General features: G+C 40.7%; 1 protein-coding gene across 2 annotated transcripts in view; it reads left to right on the top strand.

Moving 5' to 3' along the window:
• The window catches only part of SEMA6A (semaphorin 6A), a gene marked incomplete at both ends in the record, with an annotated part of 62,993 nt that overhangs the window by 35,091 nt on the left and 2,791 nt on the right, over positions 1–25,111 (top strand). For both annotated transcript variants that reach the window (XM_080637715.1, XM_080637714.1), the window contains one exon: positions 5,019–5,183. In XM_080637715.1, coding sequence (XP_080493841.1) covers positions 5,019–5,183 — 165 coding nt within the window. The remainder of the gene's footprint in view (positions 1–5,018; positions 5,184–25,111) is intronic.

The raw sequence follows: 25,111 nt of genomic DNA, 5'->3' as shown, positions 1-25,111 counted from the left end.
CCATGGCAAAATATGAAAAGAAATGTGCTAGTCACCTCTATTGATCTTCCACATAAGGAGTGTATAAAATTACAGCATGAGGTAGTAAACCAGTCTCAGTAAACATGCTCATGTTTGGTAATTGTAGCGAATGCTCTGAATCTTTTTCTTGAGAAAATGAAAATTTTATCAGTGGTTGCATTTTTATTGAGTACAGTTAAATGCATAAGCAAATGATATTTTGTAATAGATTAAACCTCAACATTCTGGAATATACCAGCATAGCGACAAGTGAATGCTCAGGGTGCTTTTGGACCCAGTAGACTAAATGTATCTAGAGGCATTTGAAACACCAGTTGCAAAAGAAGTCATAAGGCCTGATTCCCTTGATTTACTCCACTGTAAATCAGTTCACTTCAACAGGCTTGCTCCCAATCTGTAGCAGTATGAATGAAAGGAGAACCAAGCCCTTAATCTTTGTATTCTTGTCATCAGCCTCCTCCTGAATTTGGCAGGTGGACTCCCTTTTCTGGGGCAGTCTCATGTGATGGGTTGTAAACAAGTAAACTGTAAAGTCCACACAAGTGAGTGCTCAAGTGCATCTCTTTTGACACTCAAGGAGAAGGTAGCAGGCTGAAGGTCTGGCTGCAGAACATCAGAGAGAAATTACGCAAGAACCACACATTTAAACACGGAGATGAGGCTAGATTCTTCTGCAAAATTTCAAGCAGCTTCAATTACCTTTGGAAAAATCAGTTCTTAGTGAATTGGGCCCTTATTTTACCCCCTAGACATAGTCCTTTCTCCCTCTGTAGTACTGATTTAGCCTTTCCTTCTAATTGTCTGATTAGGTTGCTTTAGCTGTTAATAGGATAGTGTGCAGACATCTTAACCTCTGAGATCCTAATGACTTGCACATATTAGAGCAACTATCAAATATGTATTGAATACCTGTCTTTGTTTTAAACCTGAAAAAAACCTCCTTATATTTCACAAGTACACTTCAGAACGAGCTGTAGTTACAGAAGTGCAGCCCTTCTGAATCATTATCCATGCCTGTAGACACTAAGTGCTTTTACTCTCCTTCTGTTACTTGATTACAGTACTCCAAATGCAAAGATTTTGCAAATAATGGAAGCACGTAAACCAGTTGGGCTTTTTTTTTTTTTTAAGAGTCTGTTTTGATTTTTACATGTTTCTTTAAACATGTAAGTCTGAAAAGCACTGTCTCTGCAGGTTTGCAGGTGGTTTGTTTTAAAACAGAGGCAGAATTGTTTCTTAGATGTTTAGGTATTAACCAATATTAACATAGAGGTCCTGGGCACACCTCAAAACTTTAAGCTCTCTTTAAATTGCAGGAAAGCTTATTTACACAGGTAAAAATGGTATAATGGAAAAAAAAAGGCTCACTATGTGTTGCAAACTATACAGCACATTGTAAAGGTTTAATAATGGTTGTGTGTGAAAGAGCCAGGACTGCATTGTCTGCCACTTCAGTCTTTTCTCTGTTTATAAGAGAAACTTAACTAGCTCATGCATTTGTGGTGCCACTGTGCTCAGAGGTGAATTTCACTCAGCGGTACTGGCTGTAAGGGCACCTAAGGACACAGCGATTCCGCTTATGGGAACAGCCACTGTCCAGTAGTGAGTGTTTGCAGAATACAGCTCTAAGACAAGTGGGACAGGCTATTAAGGTCTAATCTACTCCTGCTTTTTTTCCCCAAAGTCAGGTGGAAGAAAGGTTGTCTTGATTAGGTGTGGAAGGTTGTTTCTCAGTGTGTACTAGACTAACACATTAGTAACAGAGTGAATAGACTGATTTTTTGTGTTTGTGTGAAACCCGTCTCTACCTAACGACCATCTGGTACACATCAGTATCTTCACAAAGCCTTAGCTTTCCATTACAAAGAAGTTTTCTGTGTATTTGAAGCATATGGTTCAGGAAATCTTTTTCTTGCTTTTTCTTTCCCCCCAGAAAATGTGTCCCTTTGGCATATATTTCCTCTAGATTACTGTACTAAGGAATGTTTTTCTTTAACCGTACTTACAGCTTTTCCTTAGAATTCCCCCTTTAAGCACACCTAATGTGCAAGTGTCTGGACAAAGATATATATGAGTATATAAATGCATATCAAACACAGGCATAAAATATGATTGCTACTTGGCAAGATTTTCTTCTCTTTTGCCTCCTTATCAAGCTACAACTAATTGCTTTCTTACGTTGTGAGCAGCACTCTTTGCAGGCTGACCAGTATTGTACACATAATTGTGGTTGCTGAACGGGGTATTAACTTGGAGACTTGGAGAACCCCATGAATGCTGGCACTGTGGGTTAGTCCTCAGGGGAAAGAAGACATAGAAATCTCATTATTTCCATTTTCTGGCCTGTTCTCTGTCCAGTTATTTCTCTTATTTCTTGGGGATGAGCACAGGAGTTGACAAGCGTAAAATGGTGGAGAGTTGAACGCTTTCACGCTCCAGCGTATTCTTGCTTCAAGAGAGCACATCTTTTCAGTTGCTGTACCTCTACCTGTCCTTTTGGAAATAAGCAGCCCTGCTGCAGGAGTGCTGCAGAGCAGGCAGCACGTTTGGATCAGAGTGTATCGCCTATCTAAATGTGTGTTACCAATGCTCCCAGCCATGCTGTGGCTTATGGAAACCTTTTAGAAGTGGATAATGTTTGGCTTCTGTTCTCTATTTGAGCAACATTAAAAGCTCTTCAACAAAATACAGCCTCTAATTTGTTGTGTTAAAGAAAGATGGCTGGGAGAAACCACAGTACCTATCATGAGAGGTAAATATTAATCCAGTGCCCTTGTCAGCATATGCCTTCAGCCTGAGGTCCAGAGCTAAATTGTGTTAATGATTAGATGTAGGAGCCAAAGGTTGGCTTCGTGGTGAGAACACTGTGAATTCGACCAATTTTCTCTGCTAAGTATACCAGTTACAGGAATTAGTTGTGTCTATGTTCTATACAAAACACTGTCCAAAATGCTGCTATATATATTTGTGTGCAGTAAATTAAAGGGGCTCCTCAAAAATATACAGAGGAGCAGACATTTTCTTCCTGTAAGATCATTAATATTCAGCAGGACTTACTTAAATCAGCAGCATCTTAACAGAAGTTGCAGCCTTTTTGCTGACTTCGTCAGTAGTTCAACCCCACATGAAGGTGGTGAAAGGGATGGATAAAACAAAGCACATAGGTGCCTCTAGAAGCTTGGGAGCATTGCTGGCAAACATTTAGATTTTTGATTGAGGGAGAGAAACTGGGTTCATCAGCTCTCTCTTGTGCTTCTGAGAGCTGGGTCTGGATGGCTTTAGAAGCCATTTAAAGCAGGCTTTTTGAGATGCAGCTTCCAAAAGCTTTGTGCTTATCCAGTGACTGTTTAAAATAAACTACAGAAGCACAATATCTAACTGCCCAGCTCTGTGCCTTCTCCGTGAGGCTTTAAATTTGGGCTCCTTGTGTTGCTCCAGCTCTGCCCCAGTGAGTCTCAAGTTATTTTTCTGAGCAGTGAAACAATGTCAAGAGAAGGAGCCGGGAGAGGGTCACTGCTTGGGCAGTCTGTAGCCTGGTGATAGGACTTCTCTCCAAGGAGTCACATCTAAGGGAAGAAAATTAATTTACTGGGCTGTTAAAAAAGAGGCAGGAGAAAGGAGGGCTGCTGTCAGTCCGTCCAGTGTTATCCAAAGAGTTAAGCGTTATCTGCCATTCTGTCTTGTGGATAATCCACTTCTCTTCGTTTGTGTTTGAGCATGTTTCAGAAACCCCTTTTGATGGTGTCTTTCAGGAAGGTAGGAAAGGGAAGTTATTCCACATGTAATTAACTAGGCCCAGAGCTCCTTGAGTCTCACTGAAAATAATTCATTTGGAAACATGTGCCAGAAGGGAACTTTCAGAGACATGCGCAGTTTTGAGGTCAAAATGTTGTGGTGTGCATGGAGTTTTGGTGTCCCCATCCCAATAGCGACAGAGCAGCCCAAGCCACTGGGAAGTCCAGGTTGGAGCCATCTTTAAGAGATGGTAGACTCCAAGCAATCCAAGCATTTTGGGTGCCGACCTACTTCTCAGGATTCAGCAGCGAAGGACGTGTAAGCCTACAAACACAGCTCTACCCCAGCCAAATCACTGGTAAAACTGTGTGGTGTTCCATCAGGGCATGTCGTATGAATGTGCTGTTTGTTGGGATGTATTTGATAGGCAAGGAACTTCTCAGCCTTATTCAGGACAACAGTAACAATGTCTAGAGTAGATGTAATGGAAAAAAGGCGTGCAAGACCTCTGTCCAGCAGCTGCTGGAGTAGCGGGTTCTGGGCGGGTTCATTTAGTCAAACGTTATCTTCACTGTCTCTCTGAGCAGAAATGATGTTCGGCTTCATGCTTGTCTCAGAGCCATTTGGTTCTGTGTGCTCAGACAGAACCAATGGCAAGGGTGCACACAAGTGCAAGTGGATGCTGGGCCCTGCACATCTTCTATCCAGAGGGCAATGCTGCAGCACAAGCAACTCTGATGCCTGGCAGTCCTTTATTCCCCTTGGAGCATGGGACAGAGAGCCACTGCTGTCACCGTTTTATAGCCCTTCTGGCATTCCCCTTCTGTTTCTGCCATATTAGAAGTTATTCCATTTCAAATTGGTTTTAAAATTGCTTTTTAACTAAGCCGGTGCTAGACACATGGGCTGACATTTCAGCATCAGTCAGGCGTGTATAAACCTAGACGGAGGATGCTTGACTCAGATGAAGTGTGCTCACCCTCTTTCACATGCATATAACTCTGTTGAGTAAAAGAACACCACCACCAGCTCAGTGGCAGCCGAAGGTGTGCACGCACCTTTTAACACCCTGATCTGGAAGGTTCAAATTCCATTTCCTTGAGGCCATGCTTTGAAGGACTTTGGAAACACTGCTCAGCCTAAGACAAGAAGTTCACCCATCACCAAAACAAAGCAATATGTGCGTTCCTGAGTGTGGGAAGATAGCATGGTAAGTGACTAATGAGACTTGTCTTCCCTACCTGTATTTATAATGTAAACAGGACACTCCAGTTCCCTAGTCCCAAGCACCACCACTTCCGGCTCTCACGCTCGACAGGGTTATGATGCTAGGGGACGTATGCTGGATTGGAAGGATCCGCTTGGTTCATCTGAAAATACAGATCCATATGTGGCAGTTTCATCCCATAATCATCAAGACAAGAAGGGTAAGGCCTTGGAAATGACATCCTGTGGTGAGGAGCATGGTGGGGGGAGGACTAAAGTGTAACTGCTTCCAGCTGGCTCGAAGTAACATGTAATGAAACTCCTGTGCTATAATTAAAAGCTTATCGTAAAGCCTGAAACTAAACAGCCAATCTCAGTCCCAGTCCTAGATAATTCATTGCCTGAGGAAACCACACAAAACAAACAGAAGTGTATGCCTTTGCAAAGCGTGTTTTGCATGTGTACAGGAAGGAGGGAAACAGTGGGGATTTAGCCCTCTTTAAACTTGATCTGCCCTATTCTCTGGCAGAGGAAGATCTATAGCTTCCCATTGATCTTAAGGGTGTGTTTTTATATTGCCTTTTTGTCTGAATCCCCAGGGCAGCACAGCAGATCTTGGCTGATTTTACATTATTTCCACCTCTCAATAACAGATAAGAGATACTGAAAGTCTGCTCTAGTTTAACCATTGAAGTAAAACTGACAGTAGTCCTAGACAGTAGGCCTAAGTCCTGCTGCCAGTGAGACTTGAGCATCAAATACCTTTGAGAGTAGGGGCTGAGGACATCATTAGCAGAGGTGACTGCTGGTGGAGAGAGATTCTGTGTTGCATTTTTAAAGTATCAAAAGGTTGGAGTTAGGTGTCACTTCACAGTGTTCAACCCTGTGCTGAAGAACCCTTGGGTCTAGTACAAGTGACAGCTCTGTCCTTTGGCCTCCAGTCCCGCTTTGCTATACATACACAGAATTAGGCAGATAATTGCCAAAACTTGCCACTTGGACTTGCTTAGAGAAGAAGAAGCTTTTCTTCTGTGTGAGGATGGTGTTGTCTCCTCATTCCATCTTGGCCCTCTGTAGTTATCTTTTAAATCTGTGTCTCAAAAGAGGTTAAAATTGTTGCTTTGTAAATAGGGGACTTAGGTTCAAGTAGCTCCACTGCCTAGAGAGATCTGAGTCCTTGTTACTCTTCTCCAGAGTGTTCTTAAGTAGTTTATTTCAATCTCTTTCCCTGTTGAAGATATTTCACTCTGTATGGACTAATTAAGTACTCAGTGGGCCTGAAGAAGGATGGGAATGAGCAAAACTCACTTGCTGAGTGGTTAGGGCACTTACCAGGGGCAAGAACACACATGAGCTTCAGTCCTTTCTGCTATGAATACTTGATATAAAACATTTAAAATATTAATTGAAATGTGGATTCTAGTCTGTATTGTTCATGCATTTTACATGAAAAACTCATTAGACAAAAGCATCAGCTGTTCCTAGAGAAGCTACTGGCATGCCAGACCTGATGCTTTGCCTTGTTTGCCCAAACTAGTAGGTTACTAGCTGTCATGCCTTCCCCTCCATCTGACCTGGTGAATCCTGAATTCTCTGCATTGGCCATGGAGACTTTGAGGAGGGAGTGATGTGTTAACATCACAGAACAGTTTTCAGCAGAGCTGCATCAACAGCTGGCGGCGGTCTGAAGCCAGACTGTGAACTCAGTGCCTGCTATTCACAACAGCCCCAGATACACACTGCCTCCCACAGTCCTGGGACATCCTGGATTTCTCACTGAATTCCCCAGGGTTGACCTAAAAGAACCTTCGTGGTTCCTACCCATGAAGGCAATGGGCGTCACCTGTCTGGCCCAGCAGAGACAAACCCTAAAGCTCTCTTTCAGTTGAGGAGGCCAGCAAATTAGGCAGGAGATGCAGTAAAATTTCTAAAGATGCCATAGCAAACATTAATCTAGTAGCCTTGGCTTTTAGGCTTGATTGACAGGAAATGGAATATGAAGATTTGAATTCCCTCAGGCAGAGGGCGCAAACTTGTCTCCCACCTCCCAGCAATTAGCTTTTCCTATAAAAAAGGGGGAAACTGCCATTTGCTTTTCTTCCTTCAGCTGGGTTTTAGAAGTGGCCCCTGTTTGAACAATTTTTGTCAGAGCTTGATCCTGTAGACATTTAGGGGGATTAAAAGCAAATCTAAAGCAAAAAAGGTGAATTTCTAGAACCCGACAGGCTTACACGTGAGTTAAGCACAGAACTTCTCTACATCCTGCAGACCTGTGAGCTCCTGAGCTTCAGCAGAGGAAAAACTTCAGACAGCTGCCAAACTCAAATTCAAAATCATAACTTAGGGTGCAAGTGACTGAGAGTGCTGAAGGTGAAAGCTCAGATTGATATTCCTACTTAATATTCCTACTTAAGGTCAGTTTGAGATATTGTCCTCATTATTTTAATTCCTTATCCTTTGCTCTCCAGCAGTAGAAGGGCTATTTAGAAAAAGTTATTTTGGGGTATCCAATATATAGAGGAGGGAAGGCAGATAAAACTGCATGCCCTTCTAAAGATGGCATGTGATTTACCTAGCAGTCCTTTTTCCTCTCAGCAATAAATCAGTGATAATGCTGACAGCAAGAAAAATGCAGCTGTTTTATTTTTCTGTCCAGTCTGTTAGTAACACCTGGTATCCAAAAATGCTCGAGGTGAGAGGACATTTTTTAGAAAGTCCATTGTTACCTCGTTTGAAAGTAAGTGGTATCTTTCTTTCCTCTACCCTGAGAGGAGGGGATCTCATTAAGCAGATTTAAGGAAAGGGAAGGGAAAGAGAAGGGAAGGGAAGGGAAAGGGAAAAGGAGGAAAAGAAGGAAAATGAGAAAAAGGAAAAGGAGAAGAAAAGGGAGACAGGGGAGTTAAATCAGAAATGCAGACAGTGAAAGATCTGGCCCTTTATGTACCCAGAGGAATGCAGAGACGCATGCATTTTAATGGCACTATTTGTTATGTGTGGGTCCCTACTTCACAAATCTTTCGCAAAGCAATGCTTAATAGATGGAAAGCTAGCTCTTAAAAGCATCTTGTATGCCAGTAGAAGCTTTCAGAAAAGTGTGCATTGAAAATATTAATAAATGTATAGCTGTTGGATTCTAATCATTTTCACTTCAACTCACTGACTGACGAAGCTTACATTCAATAGTTCCCTGCCCAGGGAGTGATGGTTACCAAAGAGCCTTATTAGCACTTGACAGGGTCATTTAAATATCATGCATTCTTTGGTGCCTAATTATGAATATTAACAAAGCTGGAAGCAGTCTACACGCAATCAAAACAATGGCGGCAGAGGTGACCGCATGGTTGTTTACCATTACCATCCACTTGTGTGTTGTTACTCCTTGCCTTGCCCAGTCAGAGCCAGCTGGCTCCAAAATTACTATTTTTTTTGTTGTTTTAAAAAGGCAACGGAAAGAGTTCTTGCACAAAATTAAATCAGAAAATGTTACGCATACTATCCTTTTATCAAGATTTTGTTTTCACTTTTGCTGTGATTTCTTTTACTTTCACACATTCACAAAGAAAAAAATACTCTTTTTTAACATTTTCTCTTTGTTTTGCAAGGTACTTTGTGTTGTTCTTCTTTGGTTGCGTCTAATCCTTTGGACAGTGTTTTCTTTCTTTTTCTGTGCTCACAAACAGAATCTTACAGATCTGTACTAATTGTACAGAATCCACTTGCTGCTTTCTTTTCTGTAGCATGGGTGCTTTGATGATGTCACGTCCATCCATATGCTTCACTTTTAATTCAGTGCAGGCATCTTGGGGAATATCTGTGGGGGCGTGAAGAGGGGGTTCTTTTAAAGGGTTGACTCATGGGAATGTGACATTTGTGTGCCACAGCTTTAGTAGCTAAATATACTCTGGGATTGTTGTTTCTGATCTACATCACATTTCTTGCCAAGATGAAAATGTGTAGTGGAACCCATATAGTGGGAACTATGCGTTGCCATCCCGCTGGCATTTTCATTTTAGCCATTAAGGAATCTGCCCTTATATTGCTGAACAACAACAACAAAAATATTGGCTCTGATTGGGCAAACTGCACTCCTTTTTCCTCATTTTTTCCAACTCCTCCCCAGAAAAAAAAAAAAAAAAAGTCAAAAAAAAAGAGAAAGAAAAAAAAAAACAACCATGTTCTAGAGTATGTTTACATTTTGTTTCCTTTCTTGCTATGTTTTAGTGTTAATTTAATTGTGTGTTTCTCACCTTTGTTTAAACAGTTTTCCTTGCTGTCTAACCTTCCCCCCTGCTGCCATTGTACTTGGTCTCCCTCCCTCCGCAGTCATGAAGCTCCTTCTGTGGAGTGCTCCAAGGCTTTACCCTCTACACCCCAGTAGTGCCATAGCGCTGTGTCTCTCTGTAGTCAAACTACTAACGAAGGGGGGAGTAGACATGTACCACTTGTCGAAAGGCCTGTGTGAAGAAAATAAAGTGATTTTCTTCAGGAGCAGCTGGCCTTGCCCCTCATTACCCTGCTGCCCTTCTCTACTGCCTCCTGTCCTTCCAGGCTTCCTTGAGAAATGCCTCATGCTTTTCAAGTCCTGAGTTCATTAGTGCAGCTCACTGTTCAGGTTTCTCACTTGCTCCCTGAATGCCCAGAGCCCACCTTTTAGTCACAGTTTTGATAAATTGGTTGTAAATTCAGCTTACAGTTTTGTGGTTCTGCTACAGCTTCTTCTCTAGAGCATTCAGGTGCGTGTGGCTGAGCTGGGCACTGAATGACCAAAGTGTAGCATTGCTGTTAGCAGGCTTAATGTTTGTATTCTTAGTTGTCTCAACACTCATTAAGTGAAGATTATGAGGTGGTATCTCCTTTCCTTAACAATCCTTTTGTCAACATCTATGTAACAAAAATTAAAAAGCTGATTACAAGCTGGATGTAGTGGATACAGTTTACAGGGTTGAGTTGCTCATGTATTTGGTTGTCAAGAATGCTCCTGTAGATACAAGTGTCTGATAGCACCTATTATAGATTGTAGAATCTATATTGTTGTTATTATTAATAATAATTGCAGCCATACAGTACAGAATTAGACATAATTAGTAATATTCAACTTCTCAATCTGGGGAGGGCTGTGCTCTTGGAGAGCCCGAAGGATGTTCGTTTCAAAACCTGACTCCAGAAGATGTTTCATATTGTACACAAGCGGCTGTTACTAAATTTTACTGTGATTATTGCTACTTGAAAGATTTGCCAAGCGCTGCCAATGCTTGTCTACAGCGAGTCTGCAAATGTTCAGGCAGATTTTGCTGCAGTGAGACAGAATTATATGAAACTTCAGGTGCAGTTATGATAAAAGGTGATAAGTGCTGATTTTACAAGATACTTTACAAGTAGACATGAAATAAGTGAAAAAAACTGTGGCAAAGCAAAGCTTTGGAGTCTTTTTTTGCATAAATTAAACAACTGGTGTTCAGCTTGGGAGGGCTGAATTTTACACCAGGAAGTGCATTTGCAAAGATGCCTCTTGCCCACAGTCTAATAGAAGAGTGCTGTGGGAAAGGGAGTACAGGATTTGCCCTTATTCTGTTTATGATTCTGTAGCACGTGGCTGAGAATTGAAGCGTGAGGTGTGATTACTGGAAGGTGTAGTTCTTCACAAAGGAATTTCACCTACACAAGACGAGATCATAGAATGCTTTGGGTTGGAAAGGACCTTAAGATCATCAAGTTCCAACTCTCCTGACATGGGCAGGGACACCTCTCTCTAGACCATGTCACTCAAGGCTCTGTCCAGCCTGGCCTTGAATACTGCCAGTAATGGAGCATTTACCACTTATTTGAGGAACCTGTTCCAGTGCCTCAGCACCCTCACAGTAATGAACTTCTTCCTCATATCTAACCTCAACTTCCCTTGTTTAAGTTTGAACCCATTGCCCCTTGTCCTATTGCTACAGTCCCTGATGAAGAGTCCCTCTCTGATATCCTAGACCCACATGTAGATTAAAACCTACTTTTCCCATTAAGATTTAAGCAGAGGTTGGCTGGATGAGTCTGTCAAAGCCCTATAGATTTTTTTTTTCAATAATGTTCTTAGGTAAACTAGCATCAGCTTAATGTAGACATCCCTGTTTTGTGGAGATGTTTGTCACATATACTAGGTGCTAGGGTGAAATACTAAAAAAAAATCCTTTTTTAAAAAGACAACCAACCAACCATATATTTGTGTAGAATGGCTCTAATGAGCAACTTGTCCAGGAACTGAATGTCTCAGAGACTAATCACAGCATACATGCTGTGGAGCACCACTTTAGTTCCATATCAGATAAATACCAGAAAGCCATGTTATCACTTAAATGGGACCAAATTTCTCAGCAGAGTTTTTAATGGCCAGATACCAGTGTCACCATACCAGGCTAATAATTGGCAAACATGCTGGATTAATGACCCCACCATGCTGGAGTTCCTGGTATCCCATGACATGCACCAGAGGGCTGTGCAGTCAGGATTAAGGGAACACACAACACTTGGCCAGAGGAATGACATTGGTCCTTCCTCTCTTCTGTCTTGCATGTACGAGCTGTCTACTTCCAGGGCTAGAGACAGCTAATCATCTCAGAATACGTCCTCAAGTTCAAACAGTGGCAGTGAAAACTAGATGCTAATTAATAAAACGGATATTGTATATAAAATTGATGAAAGTGCTGGAAGGATTTTTCTGACAATAGACTTTATTCAAACTTGCTTTCATTATGTTTTTCTGAGTTTCTATGAGAACAAAAGCGAAGAGACAGAGAGAAGATAAGGCAGAAAAAATTACAGAAGCTAAGTCCCCAGGCAGGGCCAAATCCTTAAGCGAATTTTAATCAAACATGGGGATTGTAAAAGAATATAGGGCGTGATTTAGTGCATCTTTTCTGTGACTAAGTCTTCCTTTCAAACCTTACGTAAAAAAAAGCCCAAGCTCATTTAGTCATGTTTTTTTTACAGTAACCTTCTGAAAGTATAAGGATAGGAACAGTTTTCACTGCAAAACATAGACAAGTATAGGGAAATCAAAGTAATGGAAAGAGTATATTCCAAAACACACCAACTGCCAGTGCCACACATGAAGAAATGCGTATATTTCAGCACTGACACTAACTTAAAATTTTCAGAAATCAGAATATTTCTACATTTCACTGACAGTACAAATTTCAGGTTTAGCTATCAAAAGTGAAAACGTGAATAGTGAATTTGGAACCAAGAGCCATTTTCTACTTAGTAGCTGAAAAAAGACATCATTGGTAGTAGAAGATGTTGTGTCAATGTGCAACCCCTGGTTAGGAAAACTATCAGCAGAGCTTTTCTGCTCCCAAGTTACTGGATCCTACAAATAAAAGAAGGGTGAATTTTAAAATAGAGCTCATAAGATGTAAATGTGGCTGCAGGAAACAGCAGGTATCCTTGACTTGTAACTGTCCGTCTGCATAGATTTAGTCAGGCTATCAATTTCGAGGCTGCAATGAGCAATAGAAGCTTGTCTCACTAAAACAGGGAAAAACTGTCATTGCCCTGGGACCTTGATCTGCTTTTTCAATAAAAAAGGCCATGTCTAATTTGTCAAGGCAGCTGCTCAAGGTTCAGGGCATTAGAGCTATTGTGTGATGGACTAGAACCCCAGCTGCATTCATCCACAGTCACCCAGTGAGGACAGCACAGACTGCCTCATGCTCTTATTTGACCCTTGTAGCACTGACTTATTTATCAAGAGCTGGGAATTCGCTGTAGGGTGTGCTGGCCCTACAGGGTCACTACTGTGTCTGGAAATAGCAAAGCATAATTGGTGGACAGGATGTTAAGTAACATTCAGTTTGATTTTTGTGCCATTTATATTGAGTATAGTGAGACGTTGTGCCATGCAAAGATGCTGAATTGGGAGGGCAGCCTAGCCCTTTAAATAAGAAATCTCTGAAACTGCTTTAAAATTTTAAGGGATTTGAGAGTAGACAATGTACTAGCTGAAAGACACATCACCTTTCGGTGTTAATGCCAGTATACAATTAAAATGTCAATATGCTGTTAAAGATATTTGAATAATTAATTTTTCTCATACAGAATGTGCCTAGTTTCAATAACTGTATTAATTAATAGGTAAGACGTCCTGTAGTAATTTTACAACAACCTAAACATTAACAGTCCTGGTTCAGAGCACTTTTAATATGATCTGTGCACTGTGAACTGTTTAATTACATTCCTCTGTTCAAAATACATTCTTCTCATACAGGTAACCTTTTAGTGAATAGGGTCAACATCCCTTTTAGTATGTAGGAAGGACACTGTCTGACTCTTTTACTCTTTTTCTTGATTTTCTTTAGGACTGTAAAAAAAAGGCAAGCTTAATTCTTTATGTCAGGATGGGCTGGTGCTTACTGATTAACAGCATGAAGTTAATTAAAAGAAGAAGAACCTGGAGAGGGCATAATGTAGATTTTGCCATGTTAATTTTATTGAAAATTAAATACAGATAACAAATGTCATTGTGTTTGGAAACTAGTTGTTCCTGTGAATATCCTTAGTTTAGTCAGGTGTTTAGGCAGGTGCTGCTTCGAGCTCTTTGACAGTCATTTAGTGAGACGCTATAGTCTCTGGTATCCAATTACTTTTTCTGTGACTTTTGCTAGATTATTTTAATCATGTGCTCTGAGATTTTCTGTGCCAGTGGCTGAGAAAAAGGATAGGGAAAAATATGTTGTTATTCTCATGTTATGAAAACATTCTTAAGGGCATTTTATTGAGAAATTTTGAAGCAGATAGTGCAAATTTACCTTTACATCGAAAATGTGCATCCTCACATCCCCGTAAGGGAAAAAAGAGCTTTATTGGCCAAGCTGTGAGGTTTTGAAAAATCTCAGTCCCTCAAACCCAGAAGAGACTTGTCACAATTAGGCAACTAAATACACAGCAACACAGTGTACACGGAGCATCAGAGCTGTGACTGATAAGCACTTTAACGACCAGCTGATAATCTGACAGCTCTCCCTGCCCCAGCAGATCAGAGTAAGTCAGAGTCCCTGCTGAAGTAAATTTTAACAGCTCCATTGGCATTAGAAGAGCTTAAGGCAATTTATAGAGAAGTTGCTCAAGAATCAGTGAGAGGCATTTCTGGCACAACTGTACAATACAGCAAAAACTCGGATATGGCTAACAGTACCTTCATCACCAACTTTGTATTGGCTGGGAAGAATATCTGTAACACTCTGAAATAGTGAGTCCTAGTGATAGCCTCCAGACCAGTTCCAACCTCCCACATCTACCATAGTGGTTAGCCCTGGATATAAAACTGTAGTTCTCCCACCAGCAACCAAAGATTGCTATCTTTTGTGAAATAAAACCTCAGATGAAGGTGCAGCTTGATAGCATTGTCAAAACTGAGCATAAACTAGACAGTTCTTTCATATGCCCAACAAGGATTTTTTTAATTGGAAAATAACACCAGCTGCATGCTGTCAATAATATGCCATCTTGTGCATGCTCCATCCCATCTTACCGACAATTATGATAGAAAATAAAAGAACAGCTGTTAAAAAAAAAAGAGGGGGGGAGAGAAGCAGGCACGTTTTTAAAGCACTACAAAGCTACTGTTATTCACTATCATGTTCTTGTAGAAAGAAACAGAGGAGGGTTTTCTGGAGAGCCTGAAAGATCTGCAGTTACTAAACACAAACAGTACCAGCACAGATAGGGAATTTAAGCATGCACAGAAACACCTCCTGAAGAGTCGCACACTGAAGCCTGCATTAAAATAGTTCCAAAAGTCTGTTGAGAAACACATATTTTCCAGGTGTTTCCTTATTCTTCAAGTGAGAAATTCTTACTGAGTTCCTGTTTGAAAGCGAGCAGGTGAGTGAGACAGAAGCCATAATGCTAGGTAAACATCGAGCAGTGCTTGTTTTTAAGGAAGCCAACAGAAGTGATCTTGTAGTGTGGTGCATGTTTTAGTAGCTTGAGCCAGTGGTCACCACTGGAGAAATTTAATTCCTGTCACCAGCTTATAGCTTCCACCAAACAGTTCAACAGTTCTCCATGTGTATTCGTTGCTGAATGAGTCCCAGTCAAAGGCTCTTAAAGGAGGGCACAGAGCAAGACTGTCCTCTGTCCGTTCTTCTGCCTGCTCTCCCCACTGAACCTCTTGCATTCACCACAGAGCCTGCCCAGAGATTTGGGCAATCATGGCTCATAATGAAGAACATGAAGAGCACTGGTTTTTATTTTTTGCAGAGAGCGTTCAGCTTTATCTCTACAAAAAACACTAGTCTCTATTCAGTGTCTTAAAGAGGTCTTACAGTCCTGCAGCACTTCATATGCTTTCTGTTTAAATATGACCAAGCTATGGGCAATACCCTCAGGCACTCATACAGTAAGACCTATTAATTTCCCATACCCAGGGGGATTTGTATATCGAAGTGTGCAGTTCTCACTCATGGAACTGAATTACGAATGTGAAATCAGCAGCTACTTTCATATACCCAGCATCAAGACCTGGAAAGACAATACAGTTTATCTCTACTTGCTCATGGCAAGACAATTTGATAACATCAGCTGTGCTTCCCTGAAAGGTTTGGTCTCAGCTACGCTGTGTTTAGAAAGGGGGAGGGAGAATAAATACATATCACTGAGAGAAAAGAGACTATGATAAAATTTGTTAGGGTCCAAAATGCTAGGAAAAAAATGAGTCTTTAACCGCTCACATGGAAGTTTGTTTATTTGCAGATCCGTAAACATATCTTGAGAGCTAGTCTGATTAACTAGCTGTGCAAGTTGTCTGGTTTGCCTGCAGCAGCGGAAAATACTGGCTTAAGGAAGAGCATGAGCAGAAACTGAACAAACATTACAGTAAATCTAGGAAATGGAGATTCGATCCAGTACCAGAACTGAGGGAAAGGCTGGGGAGCTGTATTGCAGAAACACTGCTGTTTGTGAGGCATGTGCTAAAGCAAATACACAGGTATGCCTGCCTGGCCTGCCACTGGACAGTCAAGGATATCTGGATGGGCTTTGAATGTATGTTGGAGAAGACACGTTTGCCCACACTGCTCTGTGGTTAGAGTGCTACTGGCCCCAGCTTGCTAAAGTATATCCTCTGAGATTAATCGTAGGATGGTGAGGGATGGAAGGGACCTTAAAGCTCATCCAGTTCCAACCCCACTGCCATGGGCAGGGGCACCTTCCACTAGAGCAGGTTGCTCCAAGCCCCATCCAACCTGGCCTTGAACACTGCCAGGGATGGGGCAGCCACAGCTTCTCCGGGCAATCTCTGCCAGCGCCTCACCACCCTCACAGAGAAGAATTTCTTCCTTATATCTAGTCTAAATCTACCCTCTTTCAACTTAAGCCATTCGCTCGTCTACAGTCATCTTGTTCAGGGAAGCAGACAGGCTGTAATAAGCACTGAGTACGCAAAAAAAATACACAGACAGGAAACATCAATGAAGTCATGGCATCAAAGTGCCTGCAAGATGGGCAGGTGGTTAAAAAAAAATAAGTTAAAGAATGCAGAGAACTACAAATTCAACAGAAAGAAAAAATGCATGAAAGAAGCCACCACTGGAGGTAGAAAATGAAGTGAGAGAGATGATAGCAGCACCAGGACAAGAAGTCCATCAGGGAAATGCTGTCTTTTAACTCAGGATGTGGTTGGAGTAACTGTGCTTGCTTCACTGGAGATGCTGTGGATTCAAATGAATGTAATTGAGAGGAAAGAAGGCATCTGATATTTATATTGGAAGAGCAGAGAGATACCAAAAAAAGAACTAGTGGTAAGATTAGTCTTGCTGATTGTTACGGCCAGTGTTTCAAACTCATCACAGCTCCTCAGTTACTTAGGGTATTCAAAGGCAGATGAGGTTATGAGACTGCAATACGGAGGGAAATTATAACCCTAACAGCAGACATGTATAAACTGTATTTTGTCTACAGCACCAGCCCTGCAAATATTTCTAGAAGCAGCAGTCTTGTCCTTTACTGATCACAGGGAGCAGGTCTTTTGACTGCACCTGCAGTGTTCATGAGTGTTAGAGAAATGAAGAATTAATCCAGTGTTTGCTTTCTGTCACAAAATATACAGTGCTGGCGTTTTAATCACAGAAGTGGCTTCATCCTTCTTCTGTGTAAGAGACCTTTTGTGGAGTCCAGCCATATTCCTAATGAGCACCAGCAACCCAGCTGTGGGCAGAAGGACTGTTCCTAAGAATTACAGTTATGTGTATGAGTAAATATTGTTAGCTTGGTCATGTAGTTGTTCAGCAGTTTAATAGTAATTTCCAGGGACCTCAGTAAATAGGATATATAGGGTACAGTCTTACTATTTAAAAGTCTTGGATGTTTAATGGGTGGCTCCTTTGTTAGTTCAGCTGTGATGTGTTCAGTCGCATTGGTAGCTCAAAACTAGTATTCGCATTTTTGTGACTTTAGAGAAGATAAGAGCTGATGAGGAAAAAATTTTGCTTTTAGGTCATAAGCAGTGTTTGAAATTTAACCCCAGTTCTTCCATAAGGCTGCTTTCAGCTTCAGTCTGCTAAGCAGAGCTGCTTATGTTGACATTCAGTGAACTTCACTTTTCCCTGTTGTGCAGAAAGGCCATAGTTCAGAACAGGCTGTAAAAAAGCAGAGGGAAAGCCACAGATTTCTCAGTGACAGCTTCTCTTTCCGTGACACTGTTCATAAAAACTGCTTCCAGAGAGGCACTGGGCTGCCCAGAATACATAATGCCCACAGCAGGGGGAAAAAAAAAAAAAAGCCATTTGTTCTGCGCCATCAGAGGAGCTCCATGCAGTGAAATGGGAACTGTGAAGATGAGAGATTCACTTTACAGGCTACGACAACTTCTCTAGAGTCCTGAATTCATGCATATTCAGCCAAACATATGTAAATCTGGCTTAAGCCAGCTGTGAAAGATCCCCTGAAGTAAACTAATAAAGAGCAGCTGGATATGTTTAAGCTCATCCCAGGCATAGTAGAAAGGTCCCAAAATATGCACTGAACTTTTTTTACGTCATCAGAGGAAACGCAGCAGACTTTAAAGGGAATTTGTGTTTTAAGATGCAAAGCAGCATAAAGTTTGCCTCGCTGAAACAGGCTACAAAAGAATTAATTTTCCTTGACATTTGGATTTTATACATCTTTTTTTAACTACTGTGAATGTCTGTGTTTTACTCTTTTGAAGGATCTGCTATGTGTGATTATTCCACAACACGCAGAGGCATCTAAAATTATCATTGCTCACTGGGAGAGGGTGAGAGGTGAAGGAAAGTGCTGAAATCAGGAAAGTTCAAAATGATCAGCCACTGTGTACCACTTGCCAGTTGAAGAAAGGTTGTCAAGCACTTTCTAGTGCAAGAGCTTGAGCCTAGCCACTGGGACAAATACAACTGGGCTAGCTTCAGGACTCTAATGACTTTCATCATTGTCTTATAGATCCAGGAGGTCGTGTATCTCAAACCTTCTCCCATACCTGCAAAATTAATAAACTGGTTTATTAATTTAGAGATACTGCCTAGAAGTAACACAATTTAAAAAGCTCTAAGAGTTCGCTATTCCAGTCTTCTTCAGGTCTCCCGCCCCTTCATTCCTGTGAGAGTGGGACTCGTCTAAACATGAATTTCCTGGTTCAGATCTCGTAATTTCCATCTCTAATCCCTTAGAAAAAAGAACTGCTTGTTTATAATTTCTTAAAATTCACGGGTGTGGTCATAATAGTGTAGTTTTGTGTGGCTGTTGTCACATGCAGAAAAATTGGATTGCAGACTCATAATCAAAATAAAAACAGGTAATTGAATTCTGGCCTGAAAATGTTACTTCAAGATTCGTTGGTTATCTGATACGGACATGGCCTTCTTTTACGAAGTTACAACCATCTTTTTTCTGTAAAGAGTCATGTTGTCAGTCGTCAGAAGTGGAGAGAAGTTATATAATTTGGACCAATTGAAAGAAGAAATAAAACTACCCTTAGAGATCAGTAAATGAACCTATCCTAAAGGGATTGCTTCTCAAACTGCTCAGATTAAGGGCCAGAAAACCCTGACAGAGGCCACTATGGCTGATCTGATTGCTCAGATCTTTTTCAAGGCTTCGTTATATGTTACTTCAGACACATTATATATTGATTTTCTTTTCATAGTTTTGAAGCCCTATTTCTCCTCATACCTTCAATGATCCTCAGACCTCTTGTCACTGAAGATTTTCTCTTTACCAAGTTCATTCTTCTCTCCCAGTGCATGCATCCACTTTTTGTTTGCTGGATATCTCAGATTGCTAGCTTGGGTAACTGGCTTTGAGAGCTGTAGAGTGAAATCTGGAGCAAGATGGATTGCTCTCCTCAGCACAGTCATGCAAAACTTACAGTTGCAGACCTTTACAAAGCAACAATACAGCTTTACTGCAAGGGGTGGGAGAAAAAAGCATTTGCCAGCAGGTTTGACTATGAATGTCTGAGCTGTTTTTTTCTAGCTGGTGACACCAAGAGTCCAGAAAAAATAATATTGGGTAGAATTGCACTTAGTCAGCAGAACGAGTCTTTGCAGACAGAAGTAAAAAGTTTGCTGTTTTCAACAAAGCAGTTCCGATAAAGTGGCAAACATCAAATCATCAGGATTATAATGTGGTTGGATTGTGTTAAACCTTGAAACCATTCCTTCAGGAAAGACGTGAAATATGAACTCAGAAATGCATGATAGACTTTGGGCATTCCTGAATGTGCTATCACTTTAAATCTGGGTGTCTGGTCTAAATTTATCTTGGTTTTTTATTATTTCTGTTGCTGGCTAAAAAGGAGGACGAAAGCTTGTTAATACCTGCAGGGATTTTCCAGGATGAGATAGTCTTTTAGCAGCATGAGGCTGCCTGTAAGCACAGTTCTAACACCTGGAGACACATGTTGAAAACTTATTCAGTGGTATTTAAAAAAGATATTCTGAAGCCCATAAAAACCTCCATTCATAATGAGTCTCTACCAGGGTTTCCTGCAAGTCTAAGCAAAGGGGAGACTTACATCAGAGAAGCTTGTGCTGAAGAGCAAAATTAATTGCAAGGTTCTCCCCTTAAATAACAACAGTAAAGAAATCATTGTGGCTTTCTGGAACAATGACTTGTTCTCTGGCAAGTCTCAAGTGATTTTCTAGGTGTTGGAGATAGAAGTGGGCTCATTCTCATTTAGCCAGAGAGGGGAAGTTTAAGACAGCAGTGACACTCCCTGACTGGTGTTCATGTGTGGTCTAGACTTAAATATTACCTTATTCCCTAACAGCTATTCCTCATTTCCCTGCCAAAACACCATTCTTTGTGTTTCAGTTTTGTGTGTGCCACCATTTTGGGTTATTACTTCACCATCTGTAGCAGGCAACTTTGGAAAGCTGGACAATGACAGCTCCCTGCAGAGGTGATCACAGAGCATTCTTGATGCACATGGCACGAAGTTATCTCATTGTCCAGGGTACATGTCTCACAGCCATAAATCATTTCTGGATAGCGGTGCCTTTGTGCTACAGCCAACCATGGTGCGCAAACTGAAAGATGTTATTTCTGGTGACAAATAACTAGGTTACCCACACACAGGAACTTGCAGTTATGACAACCAGGTATTGCTGTCTGCCCTGTGAGTTTTTCTCACTGTCTTGGTTGTGAGAGAAGGCAGCATCCAGAGTGTTGTATCACTTAAACAGCCTCACATTAAGCTATTCAAACTGGGAAGTTTTTTGCTGTTTGTTCTCATTCATCAAGCAGCTGTGAAGGTTATAAGCTGGAATTTCAATTTGTGCTCACTGCAAAGTGTATGCCAGAGCCTAGATTTAGAGGAATGTGACTGTGGGGCTCATCTTGATGTACTGCTATCCCTGTCCCTGACCATAGGTGCAACAAAGAGATTTAGGCTTCATTATGGGATGCTTCTTTTTATACCATACATGCTAAAAGGACACAGCTCTTCTACCAGGCCTCTGGAGTTGACATCTCCTTTCAGCAGATGCCTATTAAGTGCAGTTCTCCTGAGACAGACACCTTATTTCAGATCTCCTTCCAGGCAGACCTTTGAAGAGTACTTTTTAACCACAGCTTTTCAGCAGATTTTAGCTCCCTTTCATTTGCTTCTGAGAAAATAAGTCAAAGACTTTACAGAAGTCAAAGGGTATCATGCTTAATGTTTCCCCATAAAAAGAAAGCCATTTATCCTGTGAAGAAAGGAAGTTTGTCTGGTTTAAGGTAATTTATTCTTGGCAAATTTGCTTTGGCTTTTTTATTATTTTTTTTTTTTAATAATTACTTTATTATCCTTTGGATGCTCCTTAGATTGAGTGTTTATTCACTTGGTCTAGTGTCATTCCCATTCTAAAAATTGCACTGGCAGGTCTGTCTTTTGTTAGGCCCTTTCTTTGGCTCATCTCAAAGTCAGGTAATATGCTTGTCTTTTTCCAGAGCTTTCGATGCTTACACTTCCTCAGGCCTTCTCCAAGATACTGCACAGTGTCTAGAAATTGCTTTGGCTAGCTCCTTAAGCAGTCAGGGATGAATTCCTTTAGCCAACTTGAAGACACCTACATTACCTAAATATTTTTACCTCTTTTTTCTGTCACAGGCAACACTTACTTCCTGACTTTTTTACATTTCTGATCATAGACCAGAGTGGGGATTTTTGCTGGAAAGTGAAACAGGAAAAGGAGTAAATGCATCAGTCTCCATGTCTTTCCTTATCTGTTCTCCTTTATTGAAGTTGGGTGCACTAATAATATTCATTATTCTTATTTGGTTAATCTTATGCCATGTATTCTTTAGAATGGTGAACTGTATCCCTTTGTGATTATTCATCCTAATTACATTTCTGCCCTCAGAAGTTTTTTTTCTGTTAGCATTAGAAGGAACAGACCATGCCCAGAATAGCCTCATCAGCATTTTCATACAGTGATACTTCCAGCACTGTGCACATTTAGCTTTTTAACTTGTCTTTTTAGAAGATATAGAGATACAGCCCTAACCCTCAAATACTTTTGTTAATTGGTGAAAAGAAGCCTCATCTTCCTGCTTATGAAGATCTAGTGTACAGTAGATCTATGTCATTGCATCACTTCCGGTGTTTTCTCTCTTATTTTCACCCAGAGACATTCAGCAAGTCTGCTTCCCACATTTTCCAGAACTTTAGAAAAAGCGTATGTATTATTGACATAAAATTTCACATCTCCTGGTTTTTTCCCCATCTGCTTTTAGTGAACAAGCTAGACTGATACTCTGCTCATGTGATTTATCCATGAGCACTAGCTCATTTCAGAATTTAAACACTTTGAAGGCTTGGAAACATTTTTCTTAAACAACCAGGCACCCAGCACTGTGTATCTTACCTACAAGGACCGCTGGAAGAAAGAATGTATTATGTATAGGAGAATAATACAATACCATATTGAGTCTTCTTTCTCATTGTTCCAGACTGTTACAGTACAGGGCATACTGACTAAGAAGATGAATGGGGATGTTAGAACACGCAGACAAAAGGACATGGGATGAAATTATAGAAAGTTAGTGGAGGAGGAAGGATCAGATTGTCTATGGGAATCAGAATGGCTATGAAAAGTGGAGGATATCAGAGGACTAGCTTGGCTCTTTTAATAGCCAGAAATAATGGCACATTACATGTGGGAAGATCCTGAAGTCATAAGCCCAGTTGTGATGTGCAAGGGACAGAGTTTGACCTGACTGGAAGACTTCAGGGAGATAGGCAAGTGTCAGTATGTTTGCAGCATTAGCAACATGCAAGGTCTGATCCTCGAAGGTGCAAATATTCAATCTCATCTATGTCTTTGAAGCTTTTTCAGTTTTGCTACTATTTTTACAACCAGACCTCTCCCACATATAATGTTAATACAGGTAATTCTGTCAACAATATCCCTTTCCAAAGAATAGCTGGTTATTATCCATGTTGATACGTGTATTATCCACGTACTACAGAAAGCAGTAAAGAGTATGGCTGAGCACTTCAGACCACATAATGAAATAAGCAATGTATTTTCACATTTGGAAAGAACATATTGCAAACAGGGAAGTGCTAGACATAATATTTTAAAAGTAACCAATTTAGAATAATTGTTTTATTATTAAATATAATATAAAAATAGCACAGTAATATTTATACCAATCATACTTTACAGTGTGGTTCCTTAGCATTTTATGCAGCTAGCCCAGTTAGTTTTCCAATACATAATGTCTTAGAAGGATGTCAGATAATAAATAGCTTTAAGACTTTTCAATAGCAGGGATTTCCTCAAAGCTGGGAGCTCAAATACCTTATTTGACTTTCAAACACAGAAGCCCTACATTTTTCTTCTTATTTTCTCACTTTATTTTAATTGTTTGATAGTGAGACATGAACACTGTCCTATCTGATTACTTTCAAACTGGTTTGTTTTGGGGGTGTAGCTGGGATCACACACCTGTTTATTCTTCCCAGTCTGTGAAGGCAGTTGCTACTGAGGCTGGAGGCTTGAGATGTTGATTGACAATGACTGCAATTATCAGTCTATTTCATATGAGAATTTCCTTCCATGTGGTCATGACAGTAGGATGCTAAACATTCCTCATACTTTTCCATTACTTAATTGTAACTATTCCATAAACATTAATGCAGGGTCAAATCTTGCTCATCTTATTTCATTTAAGTTAAAGTTGTTTGGATTACTTGCTTAACTGAAGACACATGGATGTGATCCATGATAAAAAACAAATTATATTGTTTACCTGACATGGTGTCCAGAGAAGATCCACCTGCCTAGATCAAAGCCACTAATGTTAAATATCCTTTAACTCTATTATAGATAGTATAATAAGCATCAGGAAGGTTTTAGCTCAAGAGAGACTAGCTGGAATCAGGGTGGTTTAAGACCGTTATAAATATCTGCTGAGTAAAGTCCTGCAGCATGAGCAACATCGTTTCAGCTACCCCTTCCTTGAACATACATGGTCACTTAATCTGAACTGTGTGGTAATTTTATAACATGAGTTGTAATGATTCAATATCCATTGGTAGTATAAATGCTATTTTATGCAGTGATGCAAGTTTGTGCTTAAGGCTATCATTCACAGAGTAGATATGACCTATGGCAGAAGGCTGACAGTGTAGAACAGCCTCACTTAGGCAGTAGGAAGTGTCAGGCATGGATGCAAAGTATAAACCGCTCCCTCTCATCCTATCACCAGACACCTGGAAGAAAGATCAGCACTTCCCCCTTCATTCCTTATCATAAGGAAGTTCTAGATCCAGTGAGGTCTCCTCTAAGCTGAACAAACTGGGTATCTTCAACTGCTCCTCATGAGTCATGCCTTGTAGTCTTTTCAACACCTTTATTGCCCAGCTTTTTGGCCAACAGGGCACATCATTGTTGACTCTTAGTAAGCTTACCATCAGTCAAAATTGCCAGATCCCTTTCTGCAGGACTCTTGTCCCCCAGTCTATACATAAAAGGGTATAAAGTTAGTAAGGCATGACTTTCCCTTCCTGAACCCATGCTGGCTTTGACGTAGATGCTTCCACCCTTACACAGGCACTGAGCAGGGATTTTGAGTCTTTTTCATGCAGAAAACATTGGACTTCAGTGCTCAAAAGGGCATATCTCTAGAAGTCTGTGGATAGAATGTGTCTATGAAATTAGGCTTTTTCGGGTGAAGCTTTTTTAACTCCACTCCCAGCAATGCATTTCTGGATAAAACTTAACACTTCCCTTACCACCCTTCTGACTGATTCTCCAGTTAATGACCACAGACAGTTTTACAAGTGTAAATAAATTTGGCCTCAAAATGCTGCATATTCTAGGCTGTAAATATAAGCAGATGAAGGTCTGCAGAAGACCAGCACCTTTCCAGTGAAATGGAGTTACTGCTGACTGTGCCATAACAACTAGACTGTGCTTCTGGTCTGAATACAGCAATTTTGCATGTGGATTTAAATTACAGAGCTAGGTTTTTACCGCTGTTTGTTAAGTGCTGATGACAAAGAGTAGAAGAATCTGCTTCTTAAAAAGCTGCTGGGCTTTCAAAGAGGGTTTTCTTAGAAACACTTAATTGGAAGATTGTTTCTAATTACGTATCGTTTCCTGAGATTTATTTCTTCCTCCCCCCTTTACTTTTTGACTATTAAGACATTTATATGAATGCC

This window comes from Psittacula echo, assembly GCF_963264785.1.
Source record: "Psittacula echo genome assembly, chromosome: Z".
Lineage (NCBI taxonomy): Eukaryota > Metazoa > Chordata > Aves > Psittaciformes > Psittacidae > Psittacula > Psittacula echo.
The sequence above is the reverse complement of the archived record's forward strand: the minus strand, read 5'-3'. Positions and strand labels throughout refer to the sequence as shown.